This window comes from Pan paniscus, chromosome 7 (assembly GCF_029289425.2).
Source record: "Pan paniscus chromosome 7, NHGRI_mPanPan1-v2.0_pri, whole genome shotgun sequence".
Taxonomy (NCBI): domain Eukaryota; kingdom Metazoa; phylum Chordata; class Mammalia; order Primates; family Hominidae; genus Pan; species Pan paniscus.
Window position 1 is genome coordinate 130,661,944 of NC_073256.2, and position 27,677 is coordinate 130,689,620.

General features: G+C 33.7%; 1 protein-coding gene across 2 annotated transcripts in view; it reads right to left on the minus strand.

Annotated features, from left to right (window-relative positions):
* CSMD3 (CUB and Sushi multiple domains 3) overlaps window positions 1–27,677 on the minus strand; it is a 1,211,357-nt gene that overhangs the window by 1,069,329 nt on the left and 114,351 nt on the right. For both annotated transcript variants that reach the window (XM_003823338.5, XM_034966508.3), the window contains exon 2: window positions 16,429–16,651. In XM_003823338.5, the coding sequence (XP_003823386.3) occupies window positions 16,429–16,651 (223 nt within the window). The remainder of the gene's footprint in view (window positions 1–16,428; window positions 16,652–27,677) is intronic.

Sequence of the window (27,677 nt, forward strand, 5' to 3'; positions counted from 1 at the left end):
CATAAAAAATAATACTGTTTTAAAATATTAGCTATCTAAAGGTAGAGCAGAAAGAATTATATAAAATAAAGTTAAAAATTTAGCAATAGGCCGATTTAGTGGATTGGAAAATATGTCAGTTTAAAATAGAATAGTAGAAAACTAGGGCCAGCATGTTAGCTCACGCCTTTAATCCTCGCACTTTGCAAGGCCCAGGTGGGCGAATTGCCTAAGCTTAGGAGTTCAAGACCAGCCTGAGTTCTAGTGTGATTGCATTTTGGTCTCAGATTGTGGCAATTCCTCAGATATCTAGAACTGGAAATACCATTTGACCCAGCCATCCCATTACTGGGTATATACCCAAAGGATTATAAATCATGCTGCTATAAAGACACAGGCACATGTATGTTTATTGCGGCACTATTCACAATAGCAAAGACCTGGAACCTACCCAAATGTCCAACAATAATAGACTGGATTAAGAAAATGTGGCACATATACACCATGGAATACTATGCAGCCATAAAAAAGGATAAGTTCACGTCCTTTGTAGGGACATGGATGAAGGTGGAAACCATCATTCTCAGCAAACTATCGCAAGGACAAAAAACCAAACATTGCATGTTCTCACTCATAGGTGGGAATTGAACAATGAGAACACATGGACACAGGAAGGGGGACATCACACACTGGGGCCTGTTGTGGGGTTGGGGGAGAGGGGAGGGATAACATTAGGAGATATACCTAATGTAAATGACGAGTTAATGGGTGCAGCACACCAACATGGCACATGTATACATATGTAACAAACCTGCATATTGTGCACATGTACCCTAGAACTTAAAGTATAATAATAATAATAATAATAATAATAATAATAGAACAGCCTGGGCAACATGGTGAAACCACATCTCTACTAATATACAAAAAGTTAACTGGTTGAGGTGGCACATGCCTGTAGTCCCAGCTACTCAGGAAGCTAACACACCAGGAGAGAATTGCTTGAACCCAGGAGGCAGAGGTTGCAGTGAGTCAAGACTGTGCCACTGCACACCAGTCCAGGCAACACAGCGAGACTCTGTCCCAAAAAAAACCCAACCAAACAAACAAACAAAACACAAAGAGAGCTTCTGAAACATACAAATAAAATATTTGTTGAAAGTAAATGTGTGACCAGATTCTAGAAGGGATTTTCATGAGAAGAACAATAGAATTGACCCGAACATGGCAATTAGTGTCCCATGAATGTTATGTTATCAGATATAGAGAATACCAAAAAGTTGGCAGAGAGGAACTGTCTTTCCTCCTTCTGTTTCTTGGTTAGAAAACACACAATCTCTACACGTCAGAAAACCAGCCAACATTGTCTCTAATTCGTAGTTCCAAATAGTTGCCCCATCACGAAAACCATTTTTCTGCATTCTATCAAATATAAACTTCCAGAAAACAACTAGATAAAAAATTTAGTGGCTTCAAGTTGCATCCTTGTAAACACAAGCGAAAAAATAAAGCATTTATAGAAGGTGGTAATGGGCAGATACAGGGTCATGCTACTTTCTCATAAAGTTAAACACAACATTATTTATGCTTGTCCTTTCTTGTATGCTGTAAGAAAAGTATATCAATGCTTGATCAGAAAAAGCAAAACATTTTGTTAAAATATTGTGTTATTTGTATATATTGAATTAAATTGTTTTATTAAGTTAATATATTAAACTAAAGAAAAGAATTTCCACGTAGCTATTATGAAATTAGGTGCTAGAAATATAGATAAGATACTCTATTAGGTCTCAATACCTATCATAAAACTATAGTGTTTAAGTCAGTACAGTATTTGTTAAAGGGTAAACATACTAGAATCTGGTTGCACATTAACTGTCAATATATACTGTCAGTATTATGAATGAAAATATTTTACTTGGAATTTGATGGAAACTTTGGAATTTCATGTTAGAAATTGTTCATAGAAAACATCAAAGTTAACCACGAGAACTGAAATATGAAAAATTTACCTAACAATTTGATGCAGTAGTAAATCAGATGGGAACAATAAATTACTCCAATTAATCATACCAAGAAAACATTTAGTTTAATCTGGACTAATTAGTAATCTAAAAATGCTATTTTATTTAAACTAGTAGTCATTTCTGATCCACTCATTAGGCAAATATTACAGAATATTTATATCATAATAGTATTATGTTAAGTATCAGACATACAAAGACAAATATAGCTGCTCCTAACCAAAAAGATTCATAGTCTATTCAGCCTATTCAACACCAAGAGCTGGTCATATTAATTAGTTATATATTTACTTTTTATATATTTTTTGATAAAGAAACACATTTTAATTTCAAACAACTATAGACGTTTTACCATGATGGAAATTTAAAGTCATTGTTTTATGTAACATGCACCTGACTGACACATTTAGTTATTCCGAAATCTTGTAGAAAAATATCAAATTTCTGCTTTTATTAAAACACAAATTTAGATGTGATTAAGCAGAAGAGACAATATGTAGCAAATTAAAATTTGTTGATACACAGTAAAGCTGGATATATTTAATCAACAGGCTTTGATACAATACACAGTAAGTACAATATTAGCTGTGTGAACTTGCACAATGTCAAATAATAGAGAATAGTAAGAGCAATTAGAAGGTATAAAAATAAGGTTAATACTATAATTAAAATTTAATTTTTAAATTGGATGTGGAAGATATGATAGGAATATAGTTAGGTTGGTGTTGAAAAATAAAAATGAAGATTTTATGTGAAAAATTTTCCCCCACGATTTTTATTTATTCTGGATATTAATCCTGCTAGGTTTCTCTCAAAACATATTTTGAAAATACTTACGTATTTTAACCTAAATAAGGTTTTTTTCTAGAATAACAAGACATTGATATGATAATAGTGGGATTCATTTTATAACATTAGCACTTCAACTGTAAATTGATATAATCATTTTCAACATTTTATTTTCATTATTGACCTCAAAATTAAGAAGCAAATTAATTTGTTAAATCTGTTTCATAATAAAATATTCCTTTTAAACTTATAATCAGCAAGTATTTTATTGAGCATCAATTATGAATTAATCAAGAGGATAGTAGGTACTCATCATTTAATGCAATATCTTGCTTATTTTAATATTCTCTTATCATCCAAAGACAAGAGAAGAAAACCTCAAAATAACAGAGAAAGGTTTGTTTGTAATAGCTTCTTTTTGGAAGGTGGGAAGCTGATGGAGGAGAGCTTGGAGAGACTAGTTACATGTTTGGTAAAATCCAAAGGACATAGCAGAGATGAAAAACTCACAAAGCAGAGTTCAAGGTCTGGCTAGAGATGAGGGTCACAGAAAGGATAGCAAACAGTAGAGACTGAGGAACAGGAAGGTAAGAAGGAGCGAGATCCCTAGAGCAGCGATCTGCACACAATGCCTCTATCAAAACATTGTGTCCATGGATTGTTTATATTTGTTGAAGGAAGATAGGAGTAAAAAATATTTCACTGAATATTTTCTTATTGAATACATATTAATTTTTATACTGTAGTCTAACAGAGACAGAAAAATGTATTTCTTCTGGTAAAGAACTCACATGTCCCTCTGGCTCACAAGTGCATTGAGCCAATCAGTGCTGCTATAAATATTAGCCAAAAGCGTGCTCAACAATACTTTTTAGAAAGATTTGTCTGTATGATAAAGGATAAATACATAATAACCAATTTGGTTTCAATTGACTGTCTCAGAGATTACTCATGGGTTTGTTCTGCATTCTTAGTAATATCTTATTTTTAATGTAGAATATTTAATAATTTGTAAATAAGATAGTGTTAATTCTAGAATTATTTTCCTTTCCTTTTTTTGCTGCTCATGCTTATTTGAAAAATATGTGTAGAATAGCTATTTGTGTTATATTGCTATAACAAAAACATAAAATATGTTGCCCTGCCTAAGTAGCCAATGGGGGTTGAGGAAACAGATTCCATGGTCTAGAAATCAGATTGAATTCAGTTAGTAACACAATATATTTTTTGTTTGCAATAACTTTGAAGGCATATCAAAAGCATATTGAGCCTTTAATTGGAGAGAAAGTGGCTAGAAAAACCAGAATGTTAGTGGATGTGGTAAATAAGAAGTACAAGCAGCCAACAAACACATGAAAAAATGCTTAACATCACCAGTCATCAGAGAAATGCAAATTAAAACCACAATGAAATAACATCTTACACCAGTCAGAATTGCCATTTTTAAAAAGTCAAAAAACAACTGGGCACAGTGGCTCATGCCTGTAATCCTAGAACTTTGTGAAGCTGAGGTGGATGGATCACTTGAGGCCAGGAGTTCAAGACCAGCTTGGCCAACCTGGTGAAACCCCATCTCTACTAAAAATACAAAAATTAGCTAGGTGTGTGGCACATGCCTGTATTCCCAGCTATTCGGGAGGCTGAGGCAGGAGAATCGCTTGAACCCAGAGGCAGAGGTTGCAGTGAGCCGACATCACGCCACTGCACTCCAGTCTGGGTGACAGAGCAAGCCTCCATCTCAAAAAAAAAAAAATTAGCAAAGCATGGTGGTGCATGTCTGCAGTCCCAGCTACTTGGGAGGCTGAGGCAGGAGAACTGTTTGAACCCAGGAGGCAGAGGCTGCAGTAAGCCAATGTGGCACCACTGCACTCCAGCCTGGGTGACAGAGTGAGACTCTGTCTCAAAAAAGTCAAAAAAAAAAAAAAAAAAAAAACAGATGTTGGTGTGAATGCGAAGAAAAGGGAGCACATATATTTTTCATGAGAATGTAAATTAGTTCAACCTCTATGGAAAACCACATGGAGATTTCTCAATGAACTAAATGTAGAACTACCATTCAACCCAGTAATTCCACAACTGCATATCCACTCAAAGGAAAATTCTATAAAAAGTCATTCTATAAAAATGATACCTGCACATGTGTGTTCACTGCAGTACTATTCCCAATAGCAAAGTCATGGAACCAACCTAAGCATGCATCAACAGTTATGTGGTTAAAGGAATTGTGATACATATCCACCCTAAAGTACTGTGCAGCCATAAGAAAGAATGAAATCATGTTCTTTGCAGCCACCTGGATGCAGTTGGAGGCCATTATCCTAAGCAAATTAATGCAAGAACAGAAAACCAAATACCATATATTCTCACTTGTAAGGAAGAGTTAAACACTGAATACGCACAGACATACAGATGGTAACAATAGATACTGGGAACTACTAGATAGGGGAAGGAGGGTGGGAATATAGGCTGAAAAACTACCTATAAGTACTATACTCAACACCTCGGTGATGGGATTATATGTATCCCAAAGCTCAGCAGCAAGCAATATACCCATGTAATGACCCTGCACATATATCCTCTGAATTCAAAAATTTAAAAAGGGCACGATATTTATTATACAAGTGTGACAAATGCATACAATTGAGTTAAAATGAGTGAAAATGAACTACAGCAATATGCCACAGCATGGATAACTCTTAGAAACATAAGGTTGAGCCAAAAAAAGCATGTCCCAGAAAACTAAATGGGATGATATATATTTTATAAATCTTACAAATTAACATAATTAAACGTGATGTTGCTTAGGGATGTTCATGTATGATTCATACATGTTCATGTATGATTAAAGTATAATTTTGAAAAAAGTTAAAAATGACCACAACATGGAGGTGCTTGTTACTGGTAGGGTGAAGTCAGAGCAAGGAGAGGATGGGATACAAATGAAACAAAATGTGAGCAGCATCCTTGTTTAGTGGTAGGCTTATTGGTGCTCATTTTAATAAAGCACTTCGCAAAGTGTATGTTACAGAGTCATATATTATTATGAATAAATTGTATTCTTAAAATATAGTAATAGAGAATATAGAAAATTTATATGGCAAGATAAATGGATGCAATAAAGAGTTAACGCTAGTATTCTAATAAATATATTATGGCAATGAACTGTTTTATATATTTTCATTTTTTTAAATAATCACATCTCAGATATAATTTGACTGTTATAGTTAGAAAACATTACCTTAAAATGAATGAAATGAGGTTGCTGATTAGTTTATGTTTTTTTTTTAATTACCACAAAAATGTAGGCAGTGGCTGTGGCAAGGGTCTATATTCTATACATTTTAGTTCTTCTATCTGTCCTGCTATATATATGTGACACTTGTGATTTTTTTCTCTAAAAATACCATTTAAAAATACAACTGAAAAGCCTTTAGTATTTCTGAAAACAAACTGGGTGACTGTAAACTTAATTATATATATTTTTATGCTGATAAATTTAATTATTTTTCTGTATGGGTTCAGTATCTTTTAAATAACTTTATAACATCAAACTTGAACGTCTATGAAGGAAAAGTCCCCTTTTTACATGATTATTTGATGGCACAATATCCTTCAGATGTACGTCACGTTTTAACAGAAAATAGGTCATATACATGAGATTTTTAAGTGGACCCTGATATAAATGTGACCACTTTTCTTATACCCTTTAACCTTTGTGACATTTTAATTTATATTTAGTAAAATGACTCAATGAAATAATTCAATAAATTTATCTGATTTTATGGTTGCCTGGCTTAAGTCTTCTGATTCATCACTCCAAAAATGCTATAGTTGAAAAATGCAAATAAATACAATTAATGAGCTGTGCTCGAACCTATTTATGTTCACACTTCAGTCTCTTGAAATCCTGTTTTTGATCTTGAAACAGATATCAATATTTTTGAGATTTTATTTTCTCACCTGTATAATAAAAAATATTAGGAAGAATATCTGAAATGATGTTATGAGAATTGTATATGAATAGCCTGACAGAGTATGTATTCAGAGAATGTTAGTTTTTAACAGATACAGAGTATATGTACCTTCCTTCAGAATATCAAATATTAACACAACTAAATGAATTTGAAGAGTTAATCTAAAATGTCTTATCTAAACATTTTATTTAGGAGCTCATATTAATTATGTAAAAATTTTGTTACTAAAAACATTTACATTTATGAGAACATTAATATGCTTTCTGTAAGATTATCAAATGGTCACTTCGATTATGCCATTTTACTGATGAGAAAATGAATGTTTATGGAGCGTGAGTTTCACTTTACTAAATATTTTATTAAATATTTTTAGTCAATTATAACATCATGTGTAGTTTGCTTTTAGGATATCAGTGCTGTTTTACCGAAAGCAGGCTAATGGAAGTAAACCTTTCCACAGATTTACTACAAAAGATTGAATAAATATAATCTAAGGAACAAAGTGTTTAAACTTGCTTATTGTCATCTTTTGTTTGATCTTTTAACCCCAGTTTTAATGGTTTAATTTAGTCTATTTCTTCACTAAAAGCCACCTCATTTCTTTTTGGCAAAATGCCTGGTATAAACAATAAATAGTGGTGTATACTCTGGAATCCTTGCCTTAGTCAGATTTGAAAGAGCCTTTTATGTTGACAAAAAGTTTTAGAAATCCTATCTGTCCTTGAGATCTATGCAATCATTAATTTGAATGCTCCAAAGGTAATGATAACTAAAGAGAATAATCATTAACTGCCTAAGATGCATCAAAATTTTAATTGGCTTTTTTTCTAATTCACTTGCACGCCCAATGCCCAATGGCAATGCAGTAAGTCTTTTGTAAATTAAAGTATAAGGTAGGGGGATACTAAACACAATATAATGGTATTTTCAAGTTTGTATATAGAAAAATGCATTTCTACACTCAGCTTCTGTTTCCTGGGGTATGTGTTTTCTATACAAGGCTATGACTGAGGTCATAGTTGAACCAACAGTAAGCAAAGTTCACTTTGTCACTTGGTGTGTCTCATTAATATTATAGATAAATAACAAAACTCTAGTATTGCTTTTCTTATTTATTGAGAAATAATAACTATTATTATAGTTGTTAATATCACATATGTCATTTCAGCACACAGCTATACACGCAATCACTCTATGCCATTGAGTCAGACAGTAGAGCCTCTGCGTTTCCCAGACGTTTTATTATATAAGAGAGAGAATCAGTACACAAGGGTTGGTTCCAACTCTGAAGGGAGAAATCTTTATAGTCAGCTAATTGGATTGAGTTATATCACTCTCAATGTAATCTTTAGGAAAACTTGGAGATAGAGACATGCGAGACAATGTCATCAGGTAGAGTTAAATCACTGGAGTGCACTGACATAAAATAAAACTACCCTCTGGTCATTTGTTTCTATGACCTAAGGCATTTAGATATTTTTGGATAATTTTCATGGAAAGTCATTCTCTACCTCAACATTATGCCTACAGGAAAGGAAACAGATTATTGCATGGCATTAAAAGAGGCATCAAGTGTAGTGAGGAAAGATTTTAATTGTGAGGATTAAGAAGTCCTATGGGACATTGAGGGAGCAAAGGAGAGAAGAAATACTAACCATGTAAGAAAATAAGTGTAGTGGCTGCTCAAAAACATTTATGGGGATGCTGCCAACATTTTCTGAAGGAGAAAAGGTCTACTTGTTATATGTTAATTATAAAGAACCAAAAAGAAATGGTCTAACAATTACACAAGTGGGAATTCAAGCTACAGATTGTTTATTCACTCTAATTTCTGTTCCTTAATTATGTCCATTAGGCTTTTGAATTCTATGGTTATGACAACAATCCATCAAGTTTGTATAATAAATATGAATTGTGACAGAATGTTACATATTTTAAATCCTTCAACGTATCAAGAAAAAAAAATACTGGGTAAAGAATTGATATTTAATAAAGGAATATATAAAGTTCAGATAATTTAGCCATGGTAATGAAATATATTCTAGAATAATGACCAAGAAGGTATAAAAATATTATATATAGTCACAAAGTAAAAATCCAAAGAGGGAGAAGAGTAATATTACTGTAGAAATACAGATAAAAAATAAGGCATAGCCTTTTCTGGAAAAAACTTAGTTTATCAAGTAATACTTTTAAGAATGTACTTGAAACATGCTTTATTATAATTGTGTCCAGAGGCAGCCAGCTAGGACACATAATTTATTAAGTTGTTATTTCTAGGATTCCTTAAAATGTACACCTTAATTCTTCTTCACTTTAATGCTTAAATAGAACAAAATGAACTTAGACTCCTTCACATCTTCAAGAAGAATCACAGATCTAAATATAAAGCTAACACTCTAAACCTTCAGAAGAAAATACAGGATATCTTTCCATCTTTGGATAAGCAAATATTTATTTTACTACAAGAAAGCACTAACAAAATATAATATTAATAATTTGGACTTTGTTAAAATTAGAAACCTTAACTCATGCAAAGATAATGTAAGAAAATGAAAGAGCAAGTAACAGATTGGAAGAAAATAATTGCAATGCATGTATTTGTCAAATAAATGCTATAAAGATTGCAAAGATCCTTATAATTTGATACATCAAGACTAAGCAAACAACCCAATTAAAAAATAGACAAAATATTTGAACAAACTCTTCAAAAATAAATGGTTGATAAGCACATGCTCAATATTATTAGGCATCACAAAAGTGCAAAATAATACCACAATAAATGCTGACAACCTCAAATGTCAACAATGGTGTGGAGCATTTAGAATTCTCATACAGTGATGGTGAAGTACAAAATGCGTACACAGCTTAGAAAAGCTATTTGGCAGTTTTTTTTATGATATTAAATCTATATCTACCTAATAACCAAACATTTTGACTCATCTCATTTCACAGAATGAGAGCTTTAAAAAGTTCATTTTACCCATGGCTATGGAGTGTTTCTCTATTTTACAACTTTATGTGTTTTTGCAATAGACTGCAATTTTTTTTATTCTAAGTTCTGTTTCATACTTGGGGAGTTTATTCTCAACATATTACAAAATTTTGCTATTATTTACAATATAATATATTTTGTGATTTTTCTTAATGATGATTGATGAGATATTGACATGTAGCAACACATTAATTTTTCTTTTTAGTTCTATAAATATCCAGTAAATCATTTAACAGAATTCCATAACTATTTTATTTGTTATGCTTTTGTTTTCCAGGCATGGTCTCATTTTCATTGGGCTTGGGGAAGTAGAACCCATAGCCATCAATCTCAATGCCACTTTCCCAGTACTCCTGGAAATGTTACTTTTTTTTTTTTTTTTTTTTTGAGATGGAGTCTCGCTCCGTCACCCAGGCTGGAGTGCTGTGGCGCGATCTCGGCTCACTGCAAGCTCCGCCTCCCGGGTTCACGCCATTCTCCTGCCTCAGCCTCCCCAGTAGCTGGGACTACAGGCGCCCAACACCACGCCCGGCTAATTTTTTGTATTTTTAGTAAAGACGGGCTTTCACTGTGTTAGCCAGGATAGTCTCGATCTCCTAACCTCGTGATCCGCCCGCCTCGGCCTCCGAAAGTGCTGGGATTACAGGCGTGAGCCACCGCGCCCTGCCCATTTAAGCTTTCTTATGTATACAGTCATAAAATCTGTAATGAATTATAATTTGGTATATTGTTCAATATTTAGAACTCATATTTCTGTATCTGTATCGTTCTATTTTGATAATTAATTCTTTTTAATGATGTGATAGCTTATACTTCCTTTGTCTTTTATTTTAATGGCATAGAAGTTATAATTATTGTTTTCAACCCCATATAAGTGAACTTTACCACCTGTAGACCCTCTTTAAGGAGAAGTTAAAGATAGCCACAAAGTTTATATATGCATCTGCATGTTATTTAGTTTAAGAAATTAAGAGATAGTCTTATCAACCAACATATTAAAATCAGCTTTCAATTTCTTTACGGCAGATGTTTTTTGTTTTTTTGTTTTCTTTTGTTTTGTTTTTAGAGACAGGGTCTGGCTCTGTCACCCTGGCTGGAGTGCAGTGGCGCAGTCTCTGCTCACTGCAACCTCCGCCTCCTGGGTTCAAGCGATCCTCCCACCTCAGCCTCCAGAGTAGCTGGGATTACAGGCACAGGTCACCACACCCAGCTAATTTTTCTGTATTTTTTGTAGAGATGGGGTTTCACCATGTTGCCCAGGATGGTCTCAAACTCCCGAGCTCCAGCCATTGGCCTCCCAAAGTTTTTTCTTTTTTTTAATGATTTTATTATAATTTCAACTTTTATCTTGGATTCAGAGAGTATATGTGCAGGTCCATTACATGGGTATACTGCATGATGCCAAGCCCTAGGACGTGAATGATCCTATCACCCAGATGTAAGCATAGTACATGACAGTTTTTCAGCCTATGCTTCCTTCGCTCCCTCCCCACACTGTTAGTCCCCAGTGTCTATTGTTGCCATCTTTATGTCCATGAGTACCCAATGTTTAGCTCTCACTTATAAGTGAGAACATGTGATATTTACTTTTTTATTATCTGCCTCCGCCTTAAGATTTTGTGTTATGTTAACACTTACACTTACATTTGATTTTATCTTTACCTATCCATTTGTTTTTAACATTTCTAATCCAGGGACGTTTATATAACTCAGGAAAGTGAAGTTTATGTTGCAGTCATTACTACACCATGACTATGACCTTGTGATAATTACTCCCTGTTTTTAAATCACAACTTTGGAAACAATTTATTTAGAAATAATATTTATTTATTTACCTATCACAATATCCAAAAAATAAGCTTTGGATATTGTGATAGATTTTGTCAGTTGCCTGGCCCTCAGTCTTCTCCATGCTGTTTTCCACAACTGAGGTTGAAAATGAAAGCTGTTTTTCTAGAATACTGTTGACCAAGGGATGGTGATGTCAGGCTGTTCTGGCCAATGATATAGGAGAAGAATCCTTCTAAGGACTTTTGGGAAAGCTTTTGATTTACTGATGAACTGCATAATAACAAACTTCTTGTTATATAAGAAAAATAAATTTTTTGTTTAAGCTACAGTAAGTCAGGATTTCTGTTACAGCCAAACATCCAAAGTGATAGGCCATATCAAAGTAGCAATGAGGAGACCAGAGTAACATGTCAGGAGTCACACTAAATAAAAGTTTTTGTACTCAAGTCTTTTAAAAAATAACTATACTACTACGTTGGTTATTTAGAAATAATCATTCTCTTCCACTTTGAGAAAAGATTATCATTCCATAATATTTCATATGTATTAAGGTTGTACATGTTAAAAATTAGGAAAAGGAATTTAAAAATGAGAATTTATAAAACATCTAGCTCTTGACTTTGTAACATTGAAAGAAATGAAATGAATCTTTAAATAAATGGATAATATATATCATATAAAAATTTTAAAATTCTTCACTTATTTGTGCAGAAAAAACAGCTAAGATTTAACAAGCAACCAAGAAGCTGAGAAATATTTTTGTCACAAAAGGGAAATATTTACATGTTTAAGAATAAATGAATTATGTAAATCATCAAAAAACTATTGATACATAGACAAAAAATAAATTTACATGAGAAAATCACCGTGGTTATCAAACAAGAGAATATGTTAAATATCTATAAAAATCAGATATATGTAAATAATCAAATTAAGAATAAAAGATATAAGTCTGGGAAGACTGAGAGGTAATGAAGTATAGTTTTCTAGTTGTAATAATATTCATTGATATAAGATTCTGGAAAGCATATTAGTAATATAAAGAATATTATTTGCTTCTGACCTAGCCATCCTGTTTCTACCAAGAACCAATCTAAAATATAGAAAATATATATTCATAAGGATGCTAATATGTGAATTAATTAAAAAAAACAAAAATATAATAGAATGATAATTACATAAATTATATCCACAGGATTAAATATTTGCATAAATTAATGCTTACATAAAATGATTAAATATACTTAACAAATTCAATAAATTGATGTTTACAAAGATTCTAATCACACATTAGACATGTACATTATAATGTAGAGAGATTATTAAGGACATACAATATCATATATGGAATGATCCTGGGTGAATATATCTGTCTCTGCCTCATTAAATAATAGGTGATTTTTTACTTGTTGGTATAAGTTTATTATTGGGAAAATATAATATTAATGTAAAATAAACAAGGCTTAGAATAACCTTTATGCTTCCAGCAACGTTGCCTTAAATGCATCAGCACTTGTTCTAAGATAAAGTTATGATTAAGAAAGAAATTATCTAACGGTGCTTTGCCAATATCAATTCTCTTTTAATAAAAAATAACTTACAGAAAAACAAGTAGTATCATTAATCATTGGAGGCTTAGAGTACAGTTTTTAAAATATGAAATTCTGATTATGAATCCCAGTGTGTTTATTTATACAAGCAGGAATGACAAGACCCACAAACCATTTTTTTTCCTACATTATTGCAAGACAAGTGTAAGAAGCCATTTTTAAAAAATCTATTGGAGCTCATGAAAAGTAAAAAAAAAAACATCAATTTCTGGAAGAAAGAGAACAGCAAACACACCATAAGGACATGCATTAAGTGAGAATATGATCCAATATGAGAGAAACAAAACCCAAGAAAACAGTGAGTCAAACAGCCAGACGCAAACATGAATCAAACTCTGCCAGCAGCAGTTTCGACTTCTAATCAAACAGCAGATTTTGTATATAAACACAGTCTGGAACGGGCTGTAGGTTACATACTAATTTTTTTCTTTCCAGTCTTGCTAACTAAAGTCAGCTATAACATTAGCTACAGTACTTCTTGAAGCACAAAAACCAATAAATGTGTTAAATGTTTACAGTGAGCAAAACATTAGACTCTAAAGACTATATTATAACATAGACTACATGTTAGAATATAGTCTTGTCATTTTGCTTGTATAAATAGAGTACATGTACGAATATAGTCTATAAAATAAATAGAAAAAATAAATTTGTAGCTTACCTTTCGGTTTATATTTGTATATATTACACCTGTTTGAAAATATACCTTTTATTATTATTTCTCTTACTAAATTTTATCCAATACTGCTAAGAAAAAATAGATTTTTATTTATATATCAATACATAAACTTTGGAGATTGTGTCTAACTACATATAATTATATATATTGAAGAGCTTCAGATCTAAACTGAAACAAATCTGAATTGTAATGATAGTTCTGCCTTTTGCCACTTTCAACAATTTTACTCGGGCAATCAATTCAAGCCTCATTTTATCAGTTGTAAAATGATGATGACAATAGTAATTATTTTACATTGTTTGGATACAGGAGAAGTTAAATACCATAATGAACACAAAATACATAGCACAGTGACAGGTGCAGAGGAATCATTCAATAAATGTTAAGGGTTAGAGTCACTGAGCTTTCATTATATTGTATTCCCCATAAAATCTCTGTGAATTAAGTGCTATTATTCCCAATTTACAGATTAGGAAAGAAAGAATGAGAACAATAAATTAATTTTCCTAACTTCGCAATTTTTTAACTTCCCAGAGGCCACAGTTGTTTAGAAAAGCAGGAAAGAGGAAAAATAAAAATGTGTTTTCTCATTTTCAAGGCAATCTAGAGAGAATAGGTACATGTACAAGCATTACTATCAGGGAATTGATACTTTGAAACTAACAGGTAATATTGAAAGAAGTATTTTTATATATTTAGGAAAATTATATCCCACAGATTGCCAGTGTAAAAAATTGTACTTCCACTTATAGGTATTATTTGCATTAACAAAAGACACCAGCTTTTAATGACAGTGGCAATGATGATCAAACAGCAGTCAGACGTGCGTACCATAATGTATATTTATAAAATAGATGATTATTGTATGAGTTACAATGTAAAAGTTTATGTATGAGTTTACAATGTAAAAGGAAAAAGAAATCAGATTTACTCAGTAAACGAGTATAGAGGAAAAAAAGAAAGAAAAATAGAATCTTAGCTGTAATCAACCTAGTAACCTTGTTTTTGCACAACAAAGTTTGTGAAATAACTCAGGCATTTTTAAGTGTCATCTGACTGGAAGCAGTTCGATGTGCTCTAATAGGATTTTGTAGACATGCAGCAGGTTCATACACATTTTCTCGTAATACCTGCAGAACAGTATAATGAGATGGCTAGAACCGGCCTTACTACCATCTCTCAGTTTAAACAGAGGTAGCGTGGATTGCTCAAAAAGCTGGTGAGCAACAAACCTAACATCCTAATGTAATAAATCTCATCTCCAGATCCACCATTTTCCCCACTACATTATGTTTTTCATTGCCAAAACTTGAGGAAAATAAACACTAATTCTTTCTTTTTTCTTTTTTTTTTTTTGAGACGGAGTCTTGCTCTGTCACCCAGGCTGGAGTGCAGTGGCGCGATCTTGGCTCGTTGCAAGCTCCGCCTCCCGGGTTCACGCCATTCTCCTGCCTCAGCCTCCCAAGTAGCTGGGTCTACAGGCGCCCGCCACGACACCCGGCTAATTTTTTGTATTTTTAGTAGAGACGGGGTTTCACTGAAACACTAAATTTTTACTTAAAATTGAAAAAATATAAATGCAAAGGAATATGGAAGACTGATGAAACTGTAAAAAGTTAGCACTGATAATCTGCTTCTTGTACATTAGGAAGGCAAGAACATGTTATCAACTATTAGAAAGTAACACCATCAGAGAATCATAACTCAAACATAGCCAAGTATGTAAAGAGTCTTTAATTCCTACATGTTACCTTCTTAGACTATTTTAAATTACAAGTTTAAAAAAGCTTATGGCACTTAAAGAAAAGTATACAAACACTGGCATAAATCTAGGACTAAATAAAATGTGCAATTCTTGGAATGTTGAATTTTTTAGTTGAATTATAGTTGATTTACAATTAAAATAAGTTTCTGGTAAGACCTCAAAAATACTTCTAATTTTACATAACCTCTTTGCCAAGAGAAAATTCTGAAGAACCAGAAGAACTACCTTAAAAATAGTCAGGGTGCTAGTTAATTTTTACATCTGTTTAATCAATAAGCTTCAAAAAACACTTTTATTTATAGAGGCAAAAATATAAACGACCCCATTTTTGACATGGAAGTATGTAGTTTTCAGATATTTAGATTTTATAAACTACACACATTATCAGAAATTAATTTATTCTACTATTCATGAATGCTGACTTAAGGTGTTTTTGCATAGTGTTGAATATTAAAATTGGACATATTATCACTGAAATATACCTTATATAGTATGTTTTACTTTATCAAAAGTTATATCCATAATGAATGAAACCTTGAGATAATCATTTTTAAAAACAAAATACCTTTAGCCACTATAAAGAGATCACCACTCAATATATATTCACCTTTGTGAGACATAGTATTAATGTACTAGCAATATGACATCAGAGACACCAAGCTAATTTGTTCATGGGATGATATATTTTCAAATAAATAATAATTAGATGGTGAATACAACTTTATTAAAATTGCATCACAAATGTTAAGCATCTTTCGTAAAATAAACTACTTTTACCCAGGAAATATTTTCTCTCCAGTCTTCCATTCAAAACACACTAACCTTGTCCTAAAGTTTGTAGGATGAGGATGTCCATCATATAATGATAAGTAGTCGTATTCTTCTTCTAGAGCAAATGACTGAAAAACAATTTGTATTCTATTTCGTTCTTCTGCTATTATTACCCATGTACAGTTTGCACCATTTGGATATCCATATGGAAAACCAGGGCTTTCTATAGTGCCATTAAGTCCTTTTAAAGTTCCACCACATGTATAAATAAATCCTGCAACAAAAGACAAATAAGCAGACATTAATATTATATAAATCAAGAACAATCCATGAGATAATATTATTTTGAAACTCTATTGCATTTCCAAGACCAAAGTTAACAATAATTTTATAAATGGCAGTTTAAGAGCTGGGCACTATATACAAATATATATATAAAATATAAGAAACAAAATAATAGAAGATTTATCATTTATAATACATACTGAGGTAAATAATTATAAAGCAGCTGATGAAATAAAATTATCCACATACATCTGATTCATTATCCATTACAGGTTCCTATAGACAAACACAATCCTAGAACACGGTATCTTTCCTCAAAGAGTTTTAAATCTCATTGTGGGAGCTCATAAACAACACTGACATTTTAAAGATCTTTGTATGCATTTTGGGTCCCAAAGAATTAACTCCATTTTTCTTGGCAACACATGCTAGCTTTTTTGACATATTCAGATCTCTACCCTGTAGCTCACATGCTTTAGGAAAATCTGTCTCACCCTGATTATAGAAGAGGAATTTTTTAAAGTCTATGAAATGGCTCTACCTTTCATTAAAATATTTAGTCCATGATGAATAGAATTCTAAATTAACCACATCAGAGTGAATCCGAAGGTCAGGACAAAAATACGTTAAATAAATGGATCTTGGACAACTGACAGCACCCATCTTAAGAACTTCTGTATTTGTTCCATGGAAAGTCTAAGTTACTGAGAGCATGAGTTCTGGAGATACCTAGAAAACTTACTATATTTCTTCAGCAATTTGTCTCTTCAAATATATATATATATATCAGGTATATATATTAAATATATCTCAAATATATCACAAATATATATCAAATGTATATTAAATATATATATCAAATGTATATTAAACATATATATCAAATGTATATTAAATATATATCAAATATATATATTAAATATATTTTTTTTGAGACAGAATTTTGCTCTGTCACCCAGGCTGTAGTGCAGTGGCGAGATCTCAGCTCACTGCAACCTCTGCCTCCTGGGTTCAAGCGATTCTCCAGCCTCAACCTCCCAAGTAGCTGGAATTACAGACATGCACCACCACGCCCGGCTAATTTTTGTATTTGTAGTTGAGACGGGGTTTCACCATGCTGGCCAGGCTGCTCTCGAACTCCTGACCTCAGGTGATCCACCCACCTCAGTTTCCCGAAGTGCTGAGATTACAGGCGTGAGCCACCATGCCTGGCCTCTTCAAATATATAATATTCTGTAGCATATTGTGTAATGTAAAAACGTAAGATTAATACAACAGTAAGAGAAGATGGTCCCAGTCTTTATGTAGACTACATGCTAATAAAACTTGCATTTAGAGGCGGTTAAACAGGATCAGAAGTTCTCATGAGAAACTCTTCACCCAGATGTTATTATCTTTATCTGTGAGTCCTACAGGAAGCTGAAGTGCCAGAAGCTGTAAATCAGAGTTATCAAGCTAATCTGAGGGAGAGAAGTCGATACTACCAAAAGCATCTATGTTTGGAACTGGCATAGAAATGCAGGAAATTTGGGGCTCCTCTCTTTGAGAAGAAATGAATATATTTTATGTAAGTATGGATAATTTTTAAAAGTAAGAGGACTGCTGAATAGAAGTCCTCAGAAGCCAGAGTTGTAGATTATGGCAGATAGTGGCTGATTTGGGATGTTGTACATTTATTCCACATTCTTTTCACAATAGCACCTTGTTTTTGCCAGGGAAGCCACTTCTCTATTAAACAGCTATATACTTTTTTTTTTTTTTTGAGACGGAATCTTGCTCTGTTGCCCAGGCTATAGTGTAGTGGCGTGATCTCGGCTCACTGCAACCTCCCCCTCCTGGGTTCAAGTGATTCTCCTGCCTCAGCCTCCTGAGTAGCTGGGATTACAGACATACGCCACCACGCCCAGCTAATTTTTGTACTTTTAGTAGAGATGGGGTTTCACCATGTTGGCAAGGCTGATTTCGAACTCCTGACCTAAAGTAAACCACCCACCTCAGCCTCCCAAAATGCTGGGATTACAGGAGTGAGCCACTGGCCAGGCCAAAACAGCTACATACTTTGGAGCAGCTGACTCTGCTGACTCCAGTGATGAGAAATGTGGCTCAGGGCTTGGTTGACCAATATAATCCTATCCTCTGAGCAAAATTTACTACAGGGATCTTTTCCTATATCTCACCATATGGCAAAGTCTTAAGCCTGGGATATTTGGTATGTTTATGTGCTATAAAGCATAGTTCTTGTTATCATTTTGCCTCTTTGAAAATTGACCAGGAAGTTGGATCAGGTAGAAGAGGTTTAAAAAAAATCAATATTTGTGTATATTCAGATAATTTTGCTCATGCACCAAAAGTCAAATAGGGCATTTTATGATTTTCAAAAATAAATAAATAAATAAAAGGTCTCTTTTTAAATTGCTTCTTGCAGAGCAATTACTTTGAAGCCTTACGTTAATTAGCTATCACCCATTTCTATTAGTTTTCTGCCTGAACAGCTTCCAATTTGAACTTCATAACTAAAGGCAAGCATGAATCCCTTCAGCTACAATCTGATCTATGGGCTGTTTTATATACTCTCAAGCCCCATAACCCTGATAGTTTTAGAAAAAGGACATATGTCTTAAAATAACATGCTCAGCTTTGTCCACTCATTCTTCAAGGGCCTGCTGATTCATGCATTTCGAGTACTTTTATTTTTAGACAAATTAGGAATTACACCTATATTTAAACTTCCTTATCTGTATTCTTCTTTTTACTTTTGTTTTTATCACCAAGTTACATTAAACATAGCATTATTCTCTAGAATAAAGTACATTTTTTCCAAAAAGGAGGTTTAAATATTTTACTTTAAAAATTTGAAAATCAGAAGTAAGCATTATAAAGCAAAATATCCTCCCTCATTCATTTATGCTTCACAGGGTTGGTCATTTTTAATAGCGCAGTGTTTTTCTTACTAGGCCTTTCCTAGGCACAAGCAGATATCCATTCTATACTATTTTTCAAGTGATGTCAGTCATATTATGCATATTTTTCTGAATTGTTATATCTATTTTAAAAAAATCACTGGCATTCTTCTGGGTACAGATGTAGACTTCTACTACATTCTTCTTTGAAAGACTTTATAGCTACGCAGCATATAGTATGCCTATAGTATAATTTATTTTACCATTCTCCTAATGATAACTTCATTTTTATGGTTACAACGGTCTAATGAGCAACTGTGTAAAAACAACTCTGTACATATATCCTTGTACAAAGTATATATCTTTTGTGTACAAAGGGCATATATCCTTGTGCACTTGCTTGATACCTCCCAAGATGGAATCCCAGAAATGGGGTTGCAGAAAATTTATACAGATACAGTGAAACCATACTTAATAAATATGAAAATTTATGTTTCTGGCACCACTGTATGAAGTGTTTTTCACCCTCAATCCTAATTCTGGCAACATTAGATATTTTTGAAAGGCAAATTTTGTTTTTCATTTTTGATTTTTAAGAAATTTTATCATGTTTATTTGAAATTTGCAACTTGATGCTGTGGAACACATACAGAGAGTAAAGTGGTTACCATAGTGAAATAGATTACTGTAGCTATCATCTCACATAGTTACTTTTTTGTTTGACAAGAGTAGCTAAAATATACTTATTTAACAAAAATCCTTACTACAATACAATTTCATTAACTGTAGTCCTAATGTTGTACATCAGGCCTCTAAACTTGTTCATCCTACATATCTGCTATATGACATACAGCTCCCCACTTTCTCTTCCCCTTACTCCTGCTCACCCATGGAAATCACTGTTTCATTGCCTATGCGTGTGTACTTAAGCTTTTTAAAAAAATATATTCCACATATAGGTGATATCTTCCAATACTTTTATTTTTGTGCCTGGCTTATTTCACTTAGCATAATGTCCTCTAAGTCCATCCAGGTTGTAGCACATGGTGGGATTTCCTCTTTTAAGGCTGAATAAGATTTGTGTGTGTGTGTGTGTGTGTGTGTGTGTAAAATATATTCCATTGTGTATCTATAAAAAGGGATCTATATCCCCTTTTTAAGGCTGAATAAGATTCCATTTTGTGTGTGAGTATGTATATATACACATTTCATTTTCTTTATCAATTTATCTCTCAATGTGTATCTAGGTTGTTTCCACATTTTGACTATTATGAATAATGCTGCAAAAAACATGGGAGTGCAGATATTTTTACATGGTGGTTATTGTATCTCATTTTGGTATATACCTGGAAGAGGAGTTGCTGGGTCATATAGTGGTTCTATGAATATAATATTTTTAATTTATTTAGGAACCTCCATACAGTTTTTTCGTAATGGCTGTACTAATCTACATTCCCGCCAATAGTGTACTAGGGTTTCCTTTTCTCCACATCCCTGACAACATTTGTTATCTCGTCTTTTTGATAATAATCATACTTACGGGAGTAAGGCAATATCTTATAGTGGTTTAAATTTGCATTTCTTTAAAGATTAATTATGTTGAGCATCTTTTCATATACCTTTTTGCCATTTTTATAGCTTCTTTGGAGAAATGTCTGTTCAGGTCTTTTGCTCATTTTTAAAATCAGGTTATTGTTTTTTCTGCTATTGAGTTATAAGAATTCTTTATAATTCTGGATATATTAACCCCTTAACAAAAATGTAGTTTGAAAATATTTTTAATAGCCCATAAATTGCCTATTATTTTGTTGATTGTTTCCTTTATTGTTCCTAAGGTTTTTAGTTTAATGTTGTTCTGTTTATTTACTTTTGTTTTTGTAGTTTGAGCTTTTTGGAGTGGTATCAAAATTAATTGCCAAAGCCAATGTCAAGAAGCTAAAAGGCAAATTTTGCAAGGCAAAAAAAAAGTTATCATACTATTTTCTTTTGCATTTCTCTGATAACAAGTAGTTACTCTTGTAATTGCTATTGTAATTTTGCTGATTACTATTGAGATTACTATTGTGATTCACTTGGAATCTATATTTGCCTTTGTAAATACATTTCTAAGTGAAACAACTTTGGTTATTCTTGCTCATTGTTCTCATAAATTCACAATTCCTTATTGTTCTTTATAGTGCATGTGGAACATCACCTCCTTTTTCTCTTGTCTCCTCTGATGATTGTTTTCCTATATTCATTCATCTATTCATCACATATTTCATGCCTTACGGGTAAAATGATATAAAGAACATTGTCCCAGCTCATCTTCTGGGAGCTGACAATCTAAAACATGAGATAGCAGGACATTTAGGCCATTGCTACAAAATACAGAAAGTATTATGATTTGGGTGTGCACACTTTGCTATGAGAACACATAGAAGTAAAACTAAATATAGATTAAGTCAGTAGGATGTATATGGAAAACTCCCCTCAAAAACTGGCATTGCAACTTTTTCATAGATTTGTGTTTTACAATTTCTAAATGCCTTATATTATGTTTTTCAGACCTTATCTTTTAATGTGCACTTAAAATTAACAGTGTATTTACAGTTGAAAGGTAACTAAATTTTATATGACTTGGGTCTCACTGTCATCAAGAGTTTGATTAACAATATTGATTTCAAAAAACATCAGGCCCATATTTCACCTTTACTACTCAGCAAGAAATAATGCAATGACTATATGTATAGTAGTTTAATGATGTTTTAATTTTTTTGAGTGTGCTAAGGTTTCTGACAAACAACATTCACACTTGTGTTTACTTTCTCCAGCCATCTTCACAAAACACTGCAACTGAGCTTCTGTGACCAATTATGCTGACATGACTCTTGCAAAAATTACTCATGACCTTTCCATTTTCAAAATCAGTTCTTTTTTAAAAAATTGTTCCTGTCATCTTTGTGCATTTGTTACGGCTAATCGTTGTTCTTTCTTGGAAATCTTTTCTTATTGTTTCCATGATGATGCCCTGCTTTTCTAATCTCATGAACTTCTCCTAAAACCACTCCTTTACTAAATTTCTGTCTTCATCTGTCTTCTCTATTTTGCAGGCTTCTTAGCAACCACAGATATAGCTGTAAGCAATACTGGTGACCATAAAAGAGGCATATCTTCATTTATCTGTTTCCACCCTTTGCTATATATCTCCGTGTAGATGTAGCATACCATGTAGAAACTAGTCATCCATGTCCTTTGCTTATCCTCAAATCTCATTAGTTCATTCTATTAACTGTCTCTTAAATCTATCTCTAGTCCCCTCTTTGTTTTTCTATTCTAAACCCTGTGGATTTGATTCAATTCTTCCTCATCTCCTGCATCCTATCCTATTTTAAGAGCAACCAGTCTATCCTGCTAGGCTTTCTGCATTTGCCCATCTACTCGGGTCCCCACATTGCTGCTAAAGTCATTTCTACAACAAACAAACCCAATCTTGTCACTTCCTTATTCAATAGTATTCTTCAGCTACTTCTTATTGTCAATATAAGGTTCATACTTCTCTCCATGTATCTTATATAATAGCTAACTGATTTTTGTTATATTGCTGAGCCATATTTCATCTTTAATTTTGGAGTGCTAAACTGGATTCTTAAATTTCTTGAAGCTGACCTAGGAATAGTTCTTTGAAGTTTACTAACAACTTCTTCTTCTAGACAGAGGAAGGAGTGGGGCACACATATACACCTGCTCATCAGAGTCCTCAAAATGTTCACTTACTAGATATTAAGGTAAAGTGTCACTTGTCATTTATCTTTTGCTTTTCTTTATTGATACTTCTGTTTCTAATATTTATTATTTACAATGTAATTTTTTATGAATGTTTTTCCTAAGTCTTTCAAAAATTTGCCTTTATGCCATTGGGGTTTGAGCAAAACCTGGCATTCAGTAGAAATTCAGTAAGCACTTTGTGACTGAATAAATACTTTCCTCTACCATTTCTTTGCCCATACCAAATGACTCTCCAAACTTCCACATTGAGGAAACTCAGAGACAAATAGGGTTAGTATTATAATTTTGGGTAAATTTTTGGATAACAGATTTTTGTAAAGATTTGGGGTGAATGCATTTAACTTGTAAATTTCATATTGATTGAAATGAAAAGCTACATACTCATAAGAAGAACTTATAATACTCACTGAGGAACAATATTTCTTTGCATAATCCCAAAAGCTTTAAAATTGCATTATTTTACATAAAAATTTGGAAATATTATCTCCTCAGAGAGGCCTTTTTTGTTTTAAATTTTTTAATATAAACACAACAAATATAAAAAATGTGCACCAAATTAATGTACATACATGAAAAATTTAATAATTACAAACTGAAAACCTATGTTACCAGTAGGTATATCCAAAACTAACACTATTACAACTCTTTATGATGCCTTCATTAGTTTTAATCACAGTATCTTTCATTACTCATCAAAGTAACCATTATCGCCTCAGATTTGTGTAATTTTCTAAACTTTTACTCATAAATTTATTATATATGTATGCATTTCTATCCTCAAGTCATGATGAAATTATCCTATCTTCTCATGTTGTACTGGTTTACTTACCACAGGCACATTAGGAACACATAATTTTTGGTGATGGGAGAGATGGATAGAGATTAATTTATTTTCTATTTAGATATCCAAATCACCCAGAGCCATTTATAAAAAAAGACACTCTTTTTGACCCATACTTCAGTTTGTCATAAATTAAACATGGGTATTCGTGTAGGCCTGTTTTGAGATGTTCTGTTCCACTAGTTTATACCACACTATCTCAACTTGTTTCATAAGAAGCATCATTCTTTTTCTTCAAAACTGCTCCGGCTTTTTTAAAGCTTAGCATTTACATATGTATTTTAGAATCAATTTACAAAATAAACTGCTAAAATTTTGATTGGGATTATTTTGATTCTATAGATAAATTGGGGAGAGCTAACATTTTGCCATATTGACATTTTCAATGTTATGAAAATATTATTATGAAAACCTTCATTTATACTGGCTTTTTTTATTTTTGAGATAGAGTCTCGCTTTGTGCCCAGACTTGAGTGCAGTGGTGTGATCTCAACTCACTGCAACCTCCACTTCCCGGGTTCAAGCGATTGTCGTGTCTCAGCCTCCTGAGTAGCTGGGATTACAGGTGTCCGCCACCATGCCCGGCTAATTTTTGTATTTTAGGTAGAGACAAGGTTTCACTATGCTGGCCAGGCTGATCTCAAACTCCTGACCTCAAGTGTTCTTCACCCACCTCAGCCTCCCAAAGTGCTTGGATTACAGGCGTGAGCCACCATGCCCAGCTCCTGGCTGGCTTACTTTTTTAATTTAGATAAGTGCTTTTGACCATCTTACCCCATTTCAGTAACTATTACTTTACCCTCATTCGCTTTTTGAAGCCCTAATCACTGTCTGAAATTATTAGTTTACTCGTCTGTTTTCAATGTTTTTCCCATAAGAATGTAAGTTTCATGAGATTTGAGGCCTTGCCTGTATTATTGTTATATCCTCAAGGCTTAGTATAATTCACTGTAGACATTGAACACTCTTCAATAAAAAGAATGAATAGATAAACAGTAAAATAAAATAACCAAACGGCTCAAATTACTCAATTGTTATTCAAACTATTATTATTTTACTAGTGGCCAACAAAATTACCTACTGGATTATCCAATAATATAAACTCCTCAATATATTTGCAGCTCCAAATTTGTTCAAGGCTCAACCTGATCCTGTTAGAATCAAGTTTAATGTGTGTTTTGATTAACTGAAGGACCCCAGCAGATATTTTGCCCTGTAAGATTTCAAAATGACCTCATTTGCATTATTCATAAATTAACAACATGAATGTACTTATAAAAAGTATCTTTTTCACTAAACCAAAAACACTTTTCAGGGTCAAGAGAAATAGTGGGTAAAACAACATAAATTTTATTCACATGTTCTTTCATAAATGTTTATATACCAAATTATTTGGGCTACTCACATTTTAGCAATAAAAGAAAAACCTAAGCACTGAATGTTAATTTAATTTCTATTGAATGCTTGTTTTTGTCACTAGAAAATAAACATAAAAGGTACTTTTTTATATTGTAAAATTATGTATGTTCCTCCAAAAGTTTCTCCAGTAACCTTTCTTCTTTTGATCACTAACCAATATTTCTATTGTGTTTTATCAATACATGAATGAATGAATACAATACTTTACAGTTAATAAGAAGGAATCAGTCTTTGACATGGTTTGGCTGTGTCCCCACCCAAATCTCATCTTGAACTTGAGAGAGATGATTTAGGATATCTGGTGGAAGAAATTTCTAAGCAGCAAAGCATTCAAGAGGTGACTTGGGTGCTGTTAAAGGCATTCAGAAGGGAAGCAGACAATAAAAGTTCAAAAAATTTGCAGCCTGACAATGTGATAAAAAGGAAAAACCATTTTCTGAGGAGAAATTCAAGCTGGCTGCAGAAATTTGCATAAGTTACGTGGAAAGAATGTGAATCCTCAACATAGTGGGGAAAAGGTCTCCAGGGCATGTCGGAAGACTTCACGGCAGCCCCTCCCATTACAGGCCTTAAGACCTAGGAGAAAATGGTTTCATGGGCTAGGCCTAGGGTCTCTGGGCTGTGTGCAGCCTACGGACTTAGTGCTCTGTGTCCCAGCTGCTCCAGCCATGACTGAAAGGGGACAACGTAGACCTCGGTGCATGGCTTCAGAGAATGGAAGCTCCAAGCCTTGGCAGCTTCCATGTGGTGTTGAGCCTGAGAGTGCACAGAAGTAAAGAACTGGGATTTGGGAACCTCCACCTAGAATTCAGAAGATGTATGATAACACCTGGCTGCCCAGCCAGAAGTTTTCTGCATGGGCAGGGTCTTCACGGAGAACCTCTGTTAGGGTAGTACGGATAAGAAATGTGGTGTCGGAGTCCCCACACAGCGCTCCTACTGGGGCACCACCTACTGGAGCTGTGAGAGAGGGCCACCATCCTCCAGACCACAGAATGGTAGATCCACTGAAAGATTGCACTGTTCCCCTGGAAAAGCCACAGACACTCAATACCAGCCCACGAAAGCAGCCAGGAGGTAGGCTGTACCCTGCAAAGCCACAGGGGTGGAGCTGCCCCAGACCATGAGAACCCACCTCTTGCATCAGCATGACTCAGATGGGAGACATGGAGTCAAAGGAGATCATTTTGGAACTTTAAGATGTGACTGCCCTGCTGGATTTTGAACTTGCATGGGGCCTGCAGCCCCTTTGCTTCTGCCAATTCCTCCCACTTGGAACAGCTGTATTTACCCAAATCCTGTACCCCCATTGTATCTAGGAAGTAACTAACTTGCTTTTGATTTTACAAGCTCACAGACGGAAAGGACTTGCCTTGTGTCAGATGAGACTTGGGACTACGGACTTCTGAGTTAATGCTGAAATGACTTAAGACTTTGGGAGACTGCTGGGAAGGCATGATTGGTTTTGAAATATGAGGACATGATATTTGGGAGGGGCCAGGGGCAGAAAAATATGATTTGGCTGTGTCCCCATCCAAATCTCATCTTGAATTCCCACATGTTGTGGGAGGTACCCAGTGAGAGATAATTGAATCATGGGGACAGGTCTTTCCCATGCTGTTCTCATGATAGTGAATACATCTCAGAACTAATGGTATTATACGAGGCAGTTTATCTGCATAAACTCTCTTCTCTTTGCCTGCTGCCATCCATATAAGATGTGACTTTCTCCTCCTTGCCTTCCACCATGATTGTGAGGCCTCCCCAGCCATGTGAAACTGTAGTTCATTAAAGCTCTTTCTTTTGTAAATTGTTGAGTCTCGGGTATGTCTTTATCAGCAGGATGAAAACAGACTAATACAGCCTTACACTCAAGTTTCTCAGTCTATTCCTCATCCCGTAATTCCCCACTGATGAAAAGAGTTGTATGGTAGAAAAGAGTTCTATATGCAGTCATTGTAGAAAAAGTATTGGAATGCAGTGCCACAAGAGTTTGTTTAGGCAAACTCACCTGCTGTCTCCTAAAAGGGTCTCTCAGTCACAGAAAGTTTCCTAAGTGAATGTGTCATAATTCCAATGTAGATCTT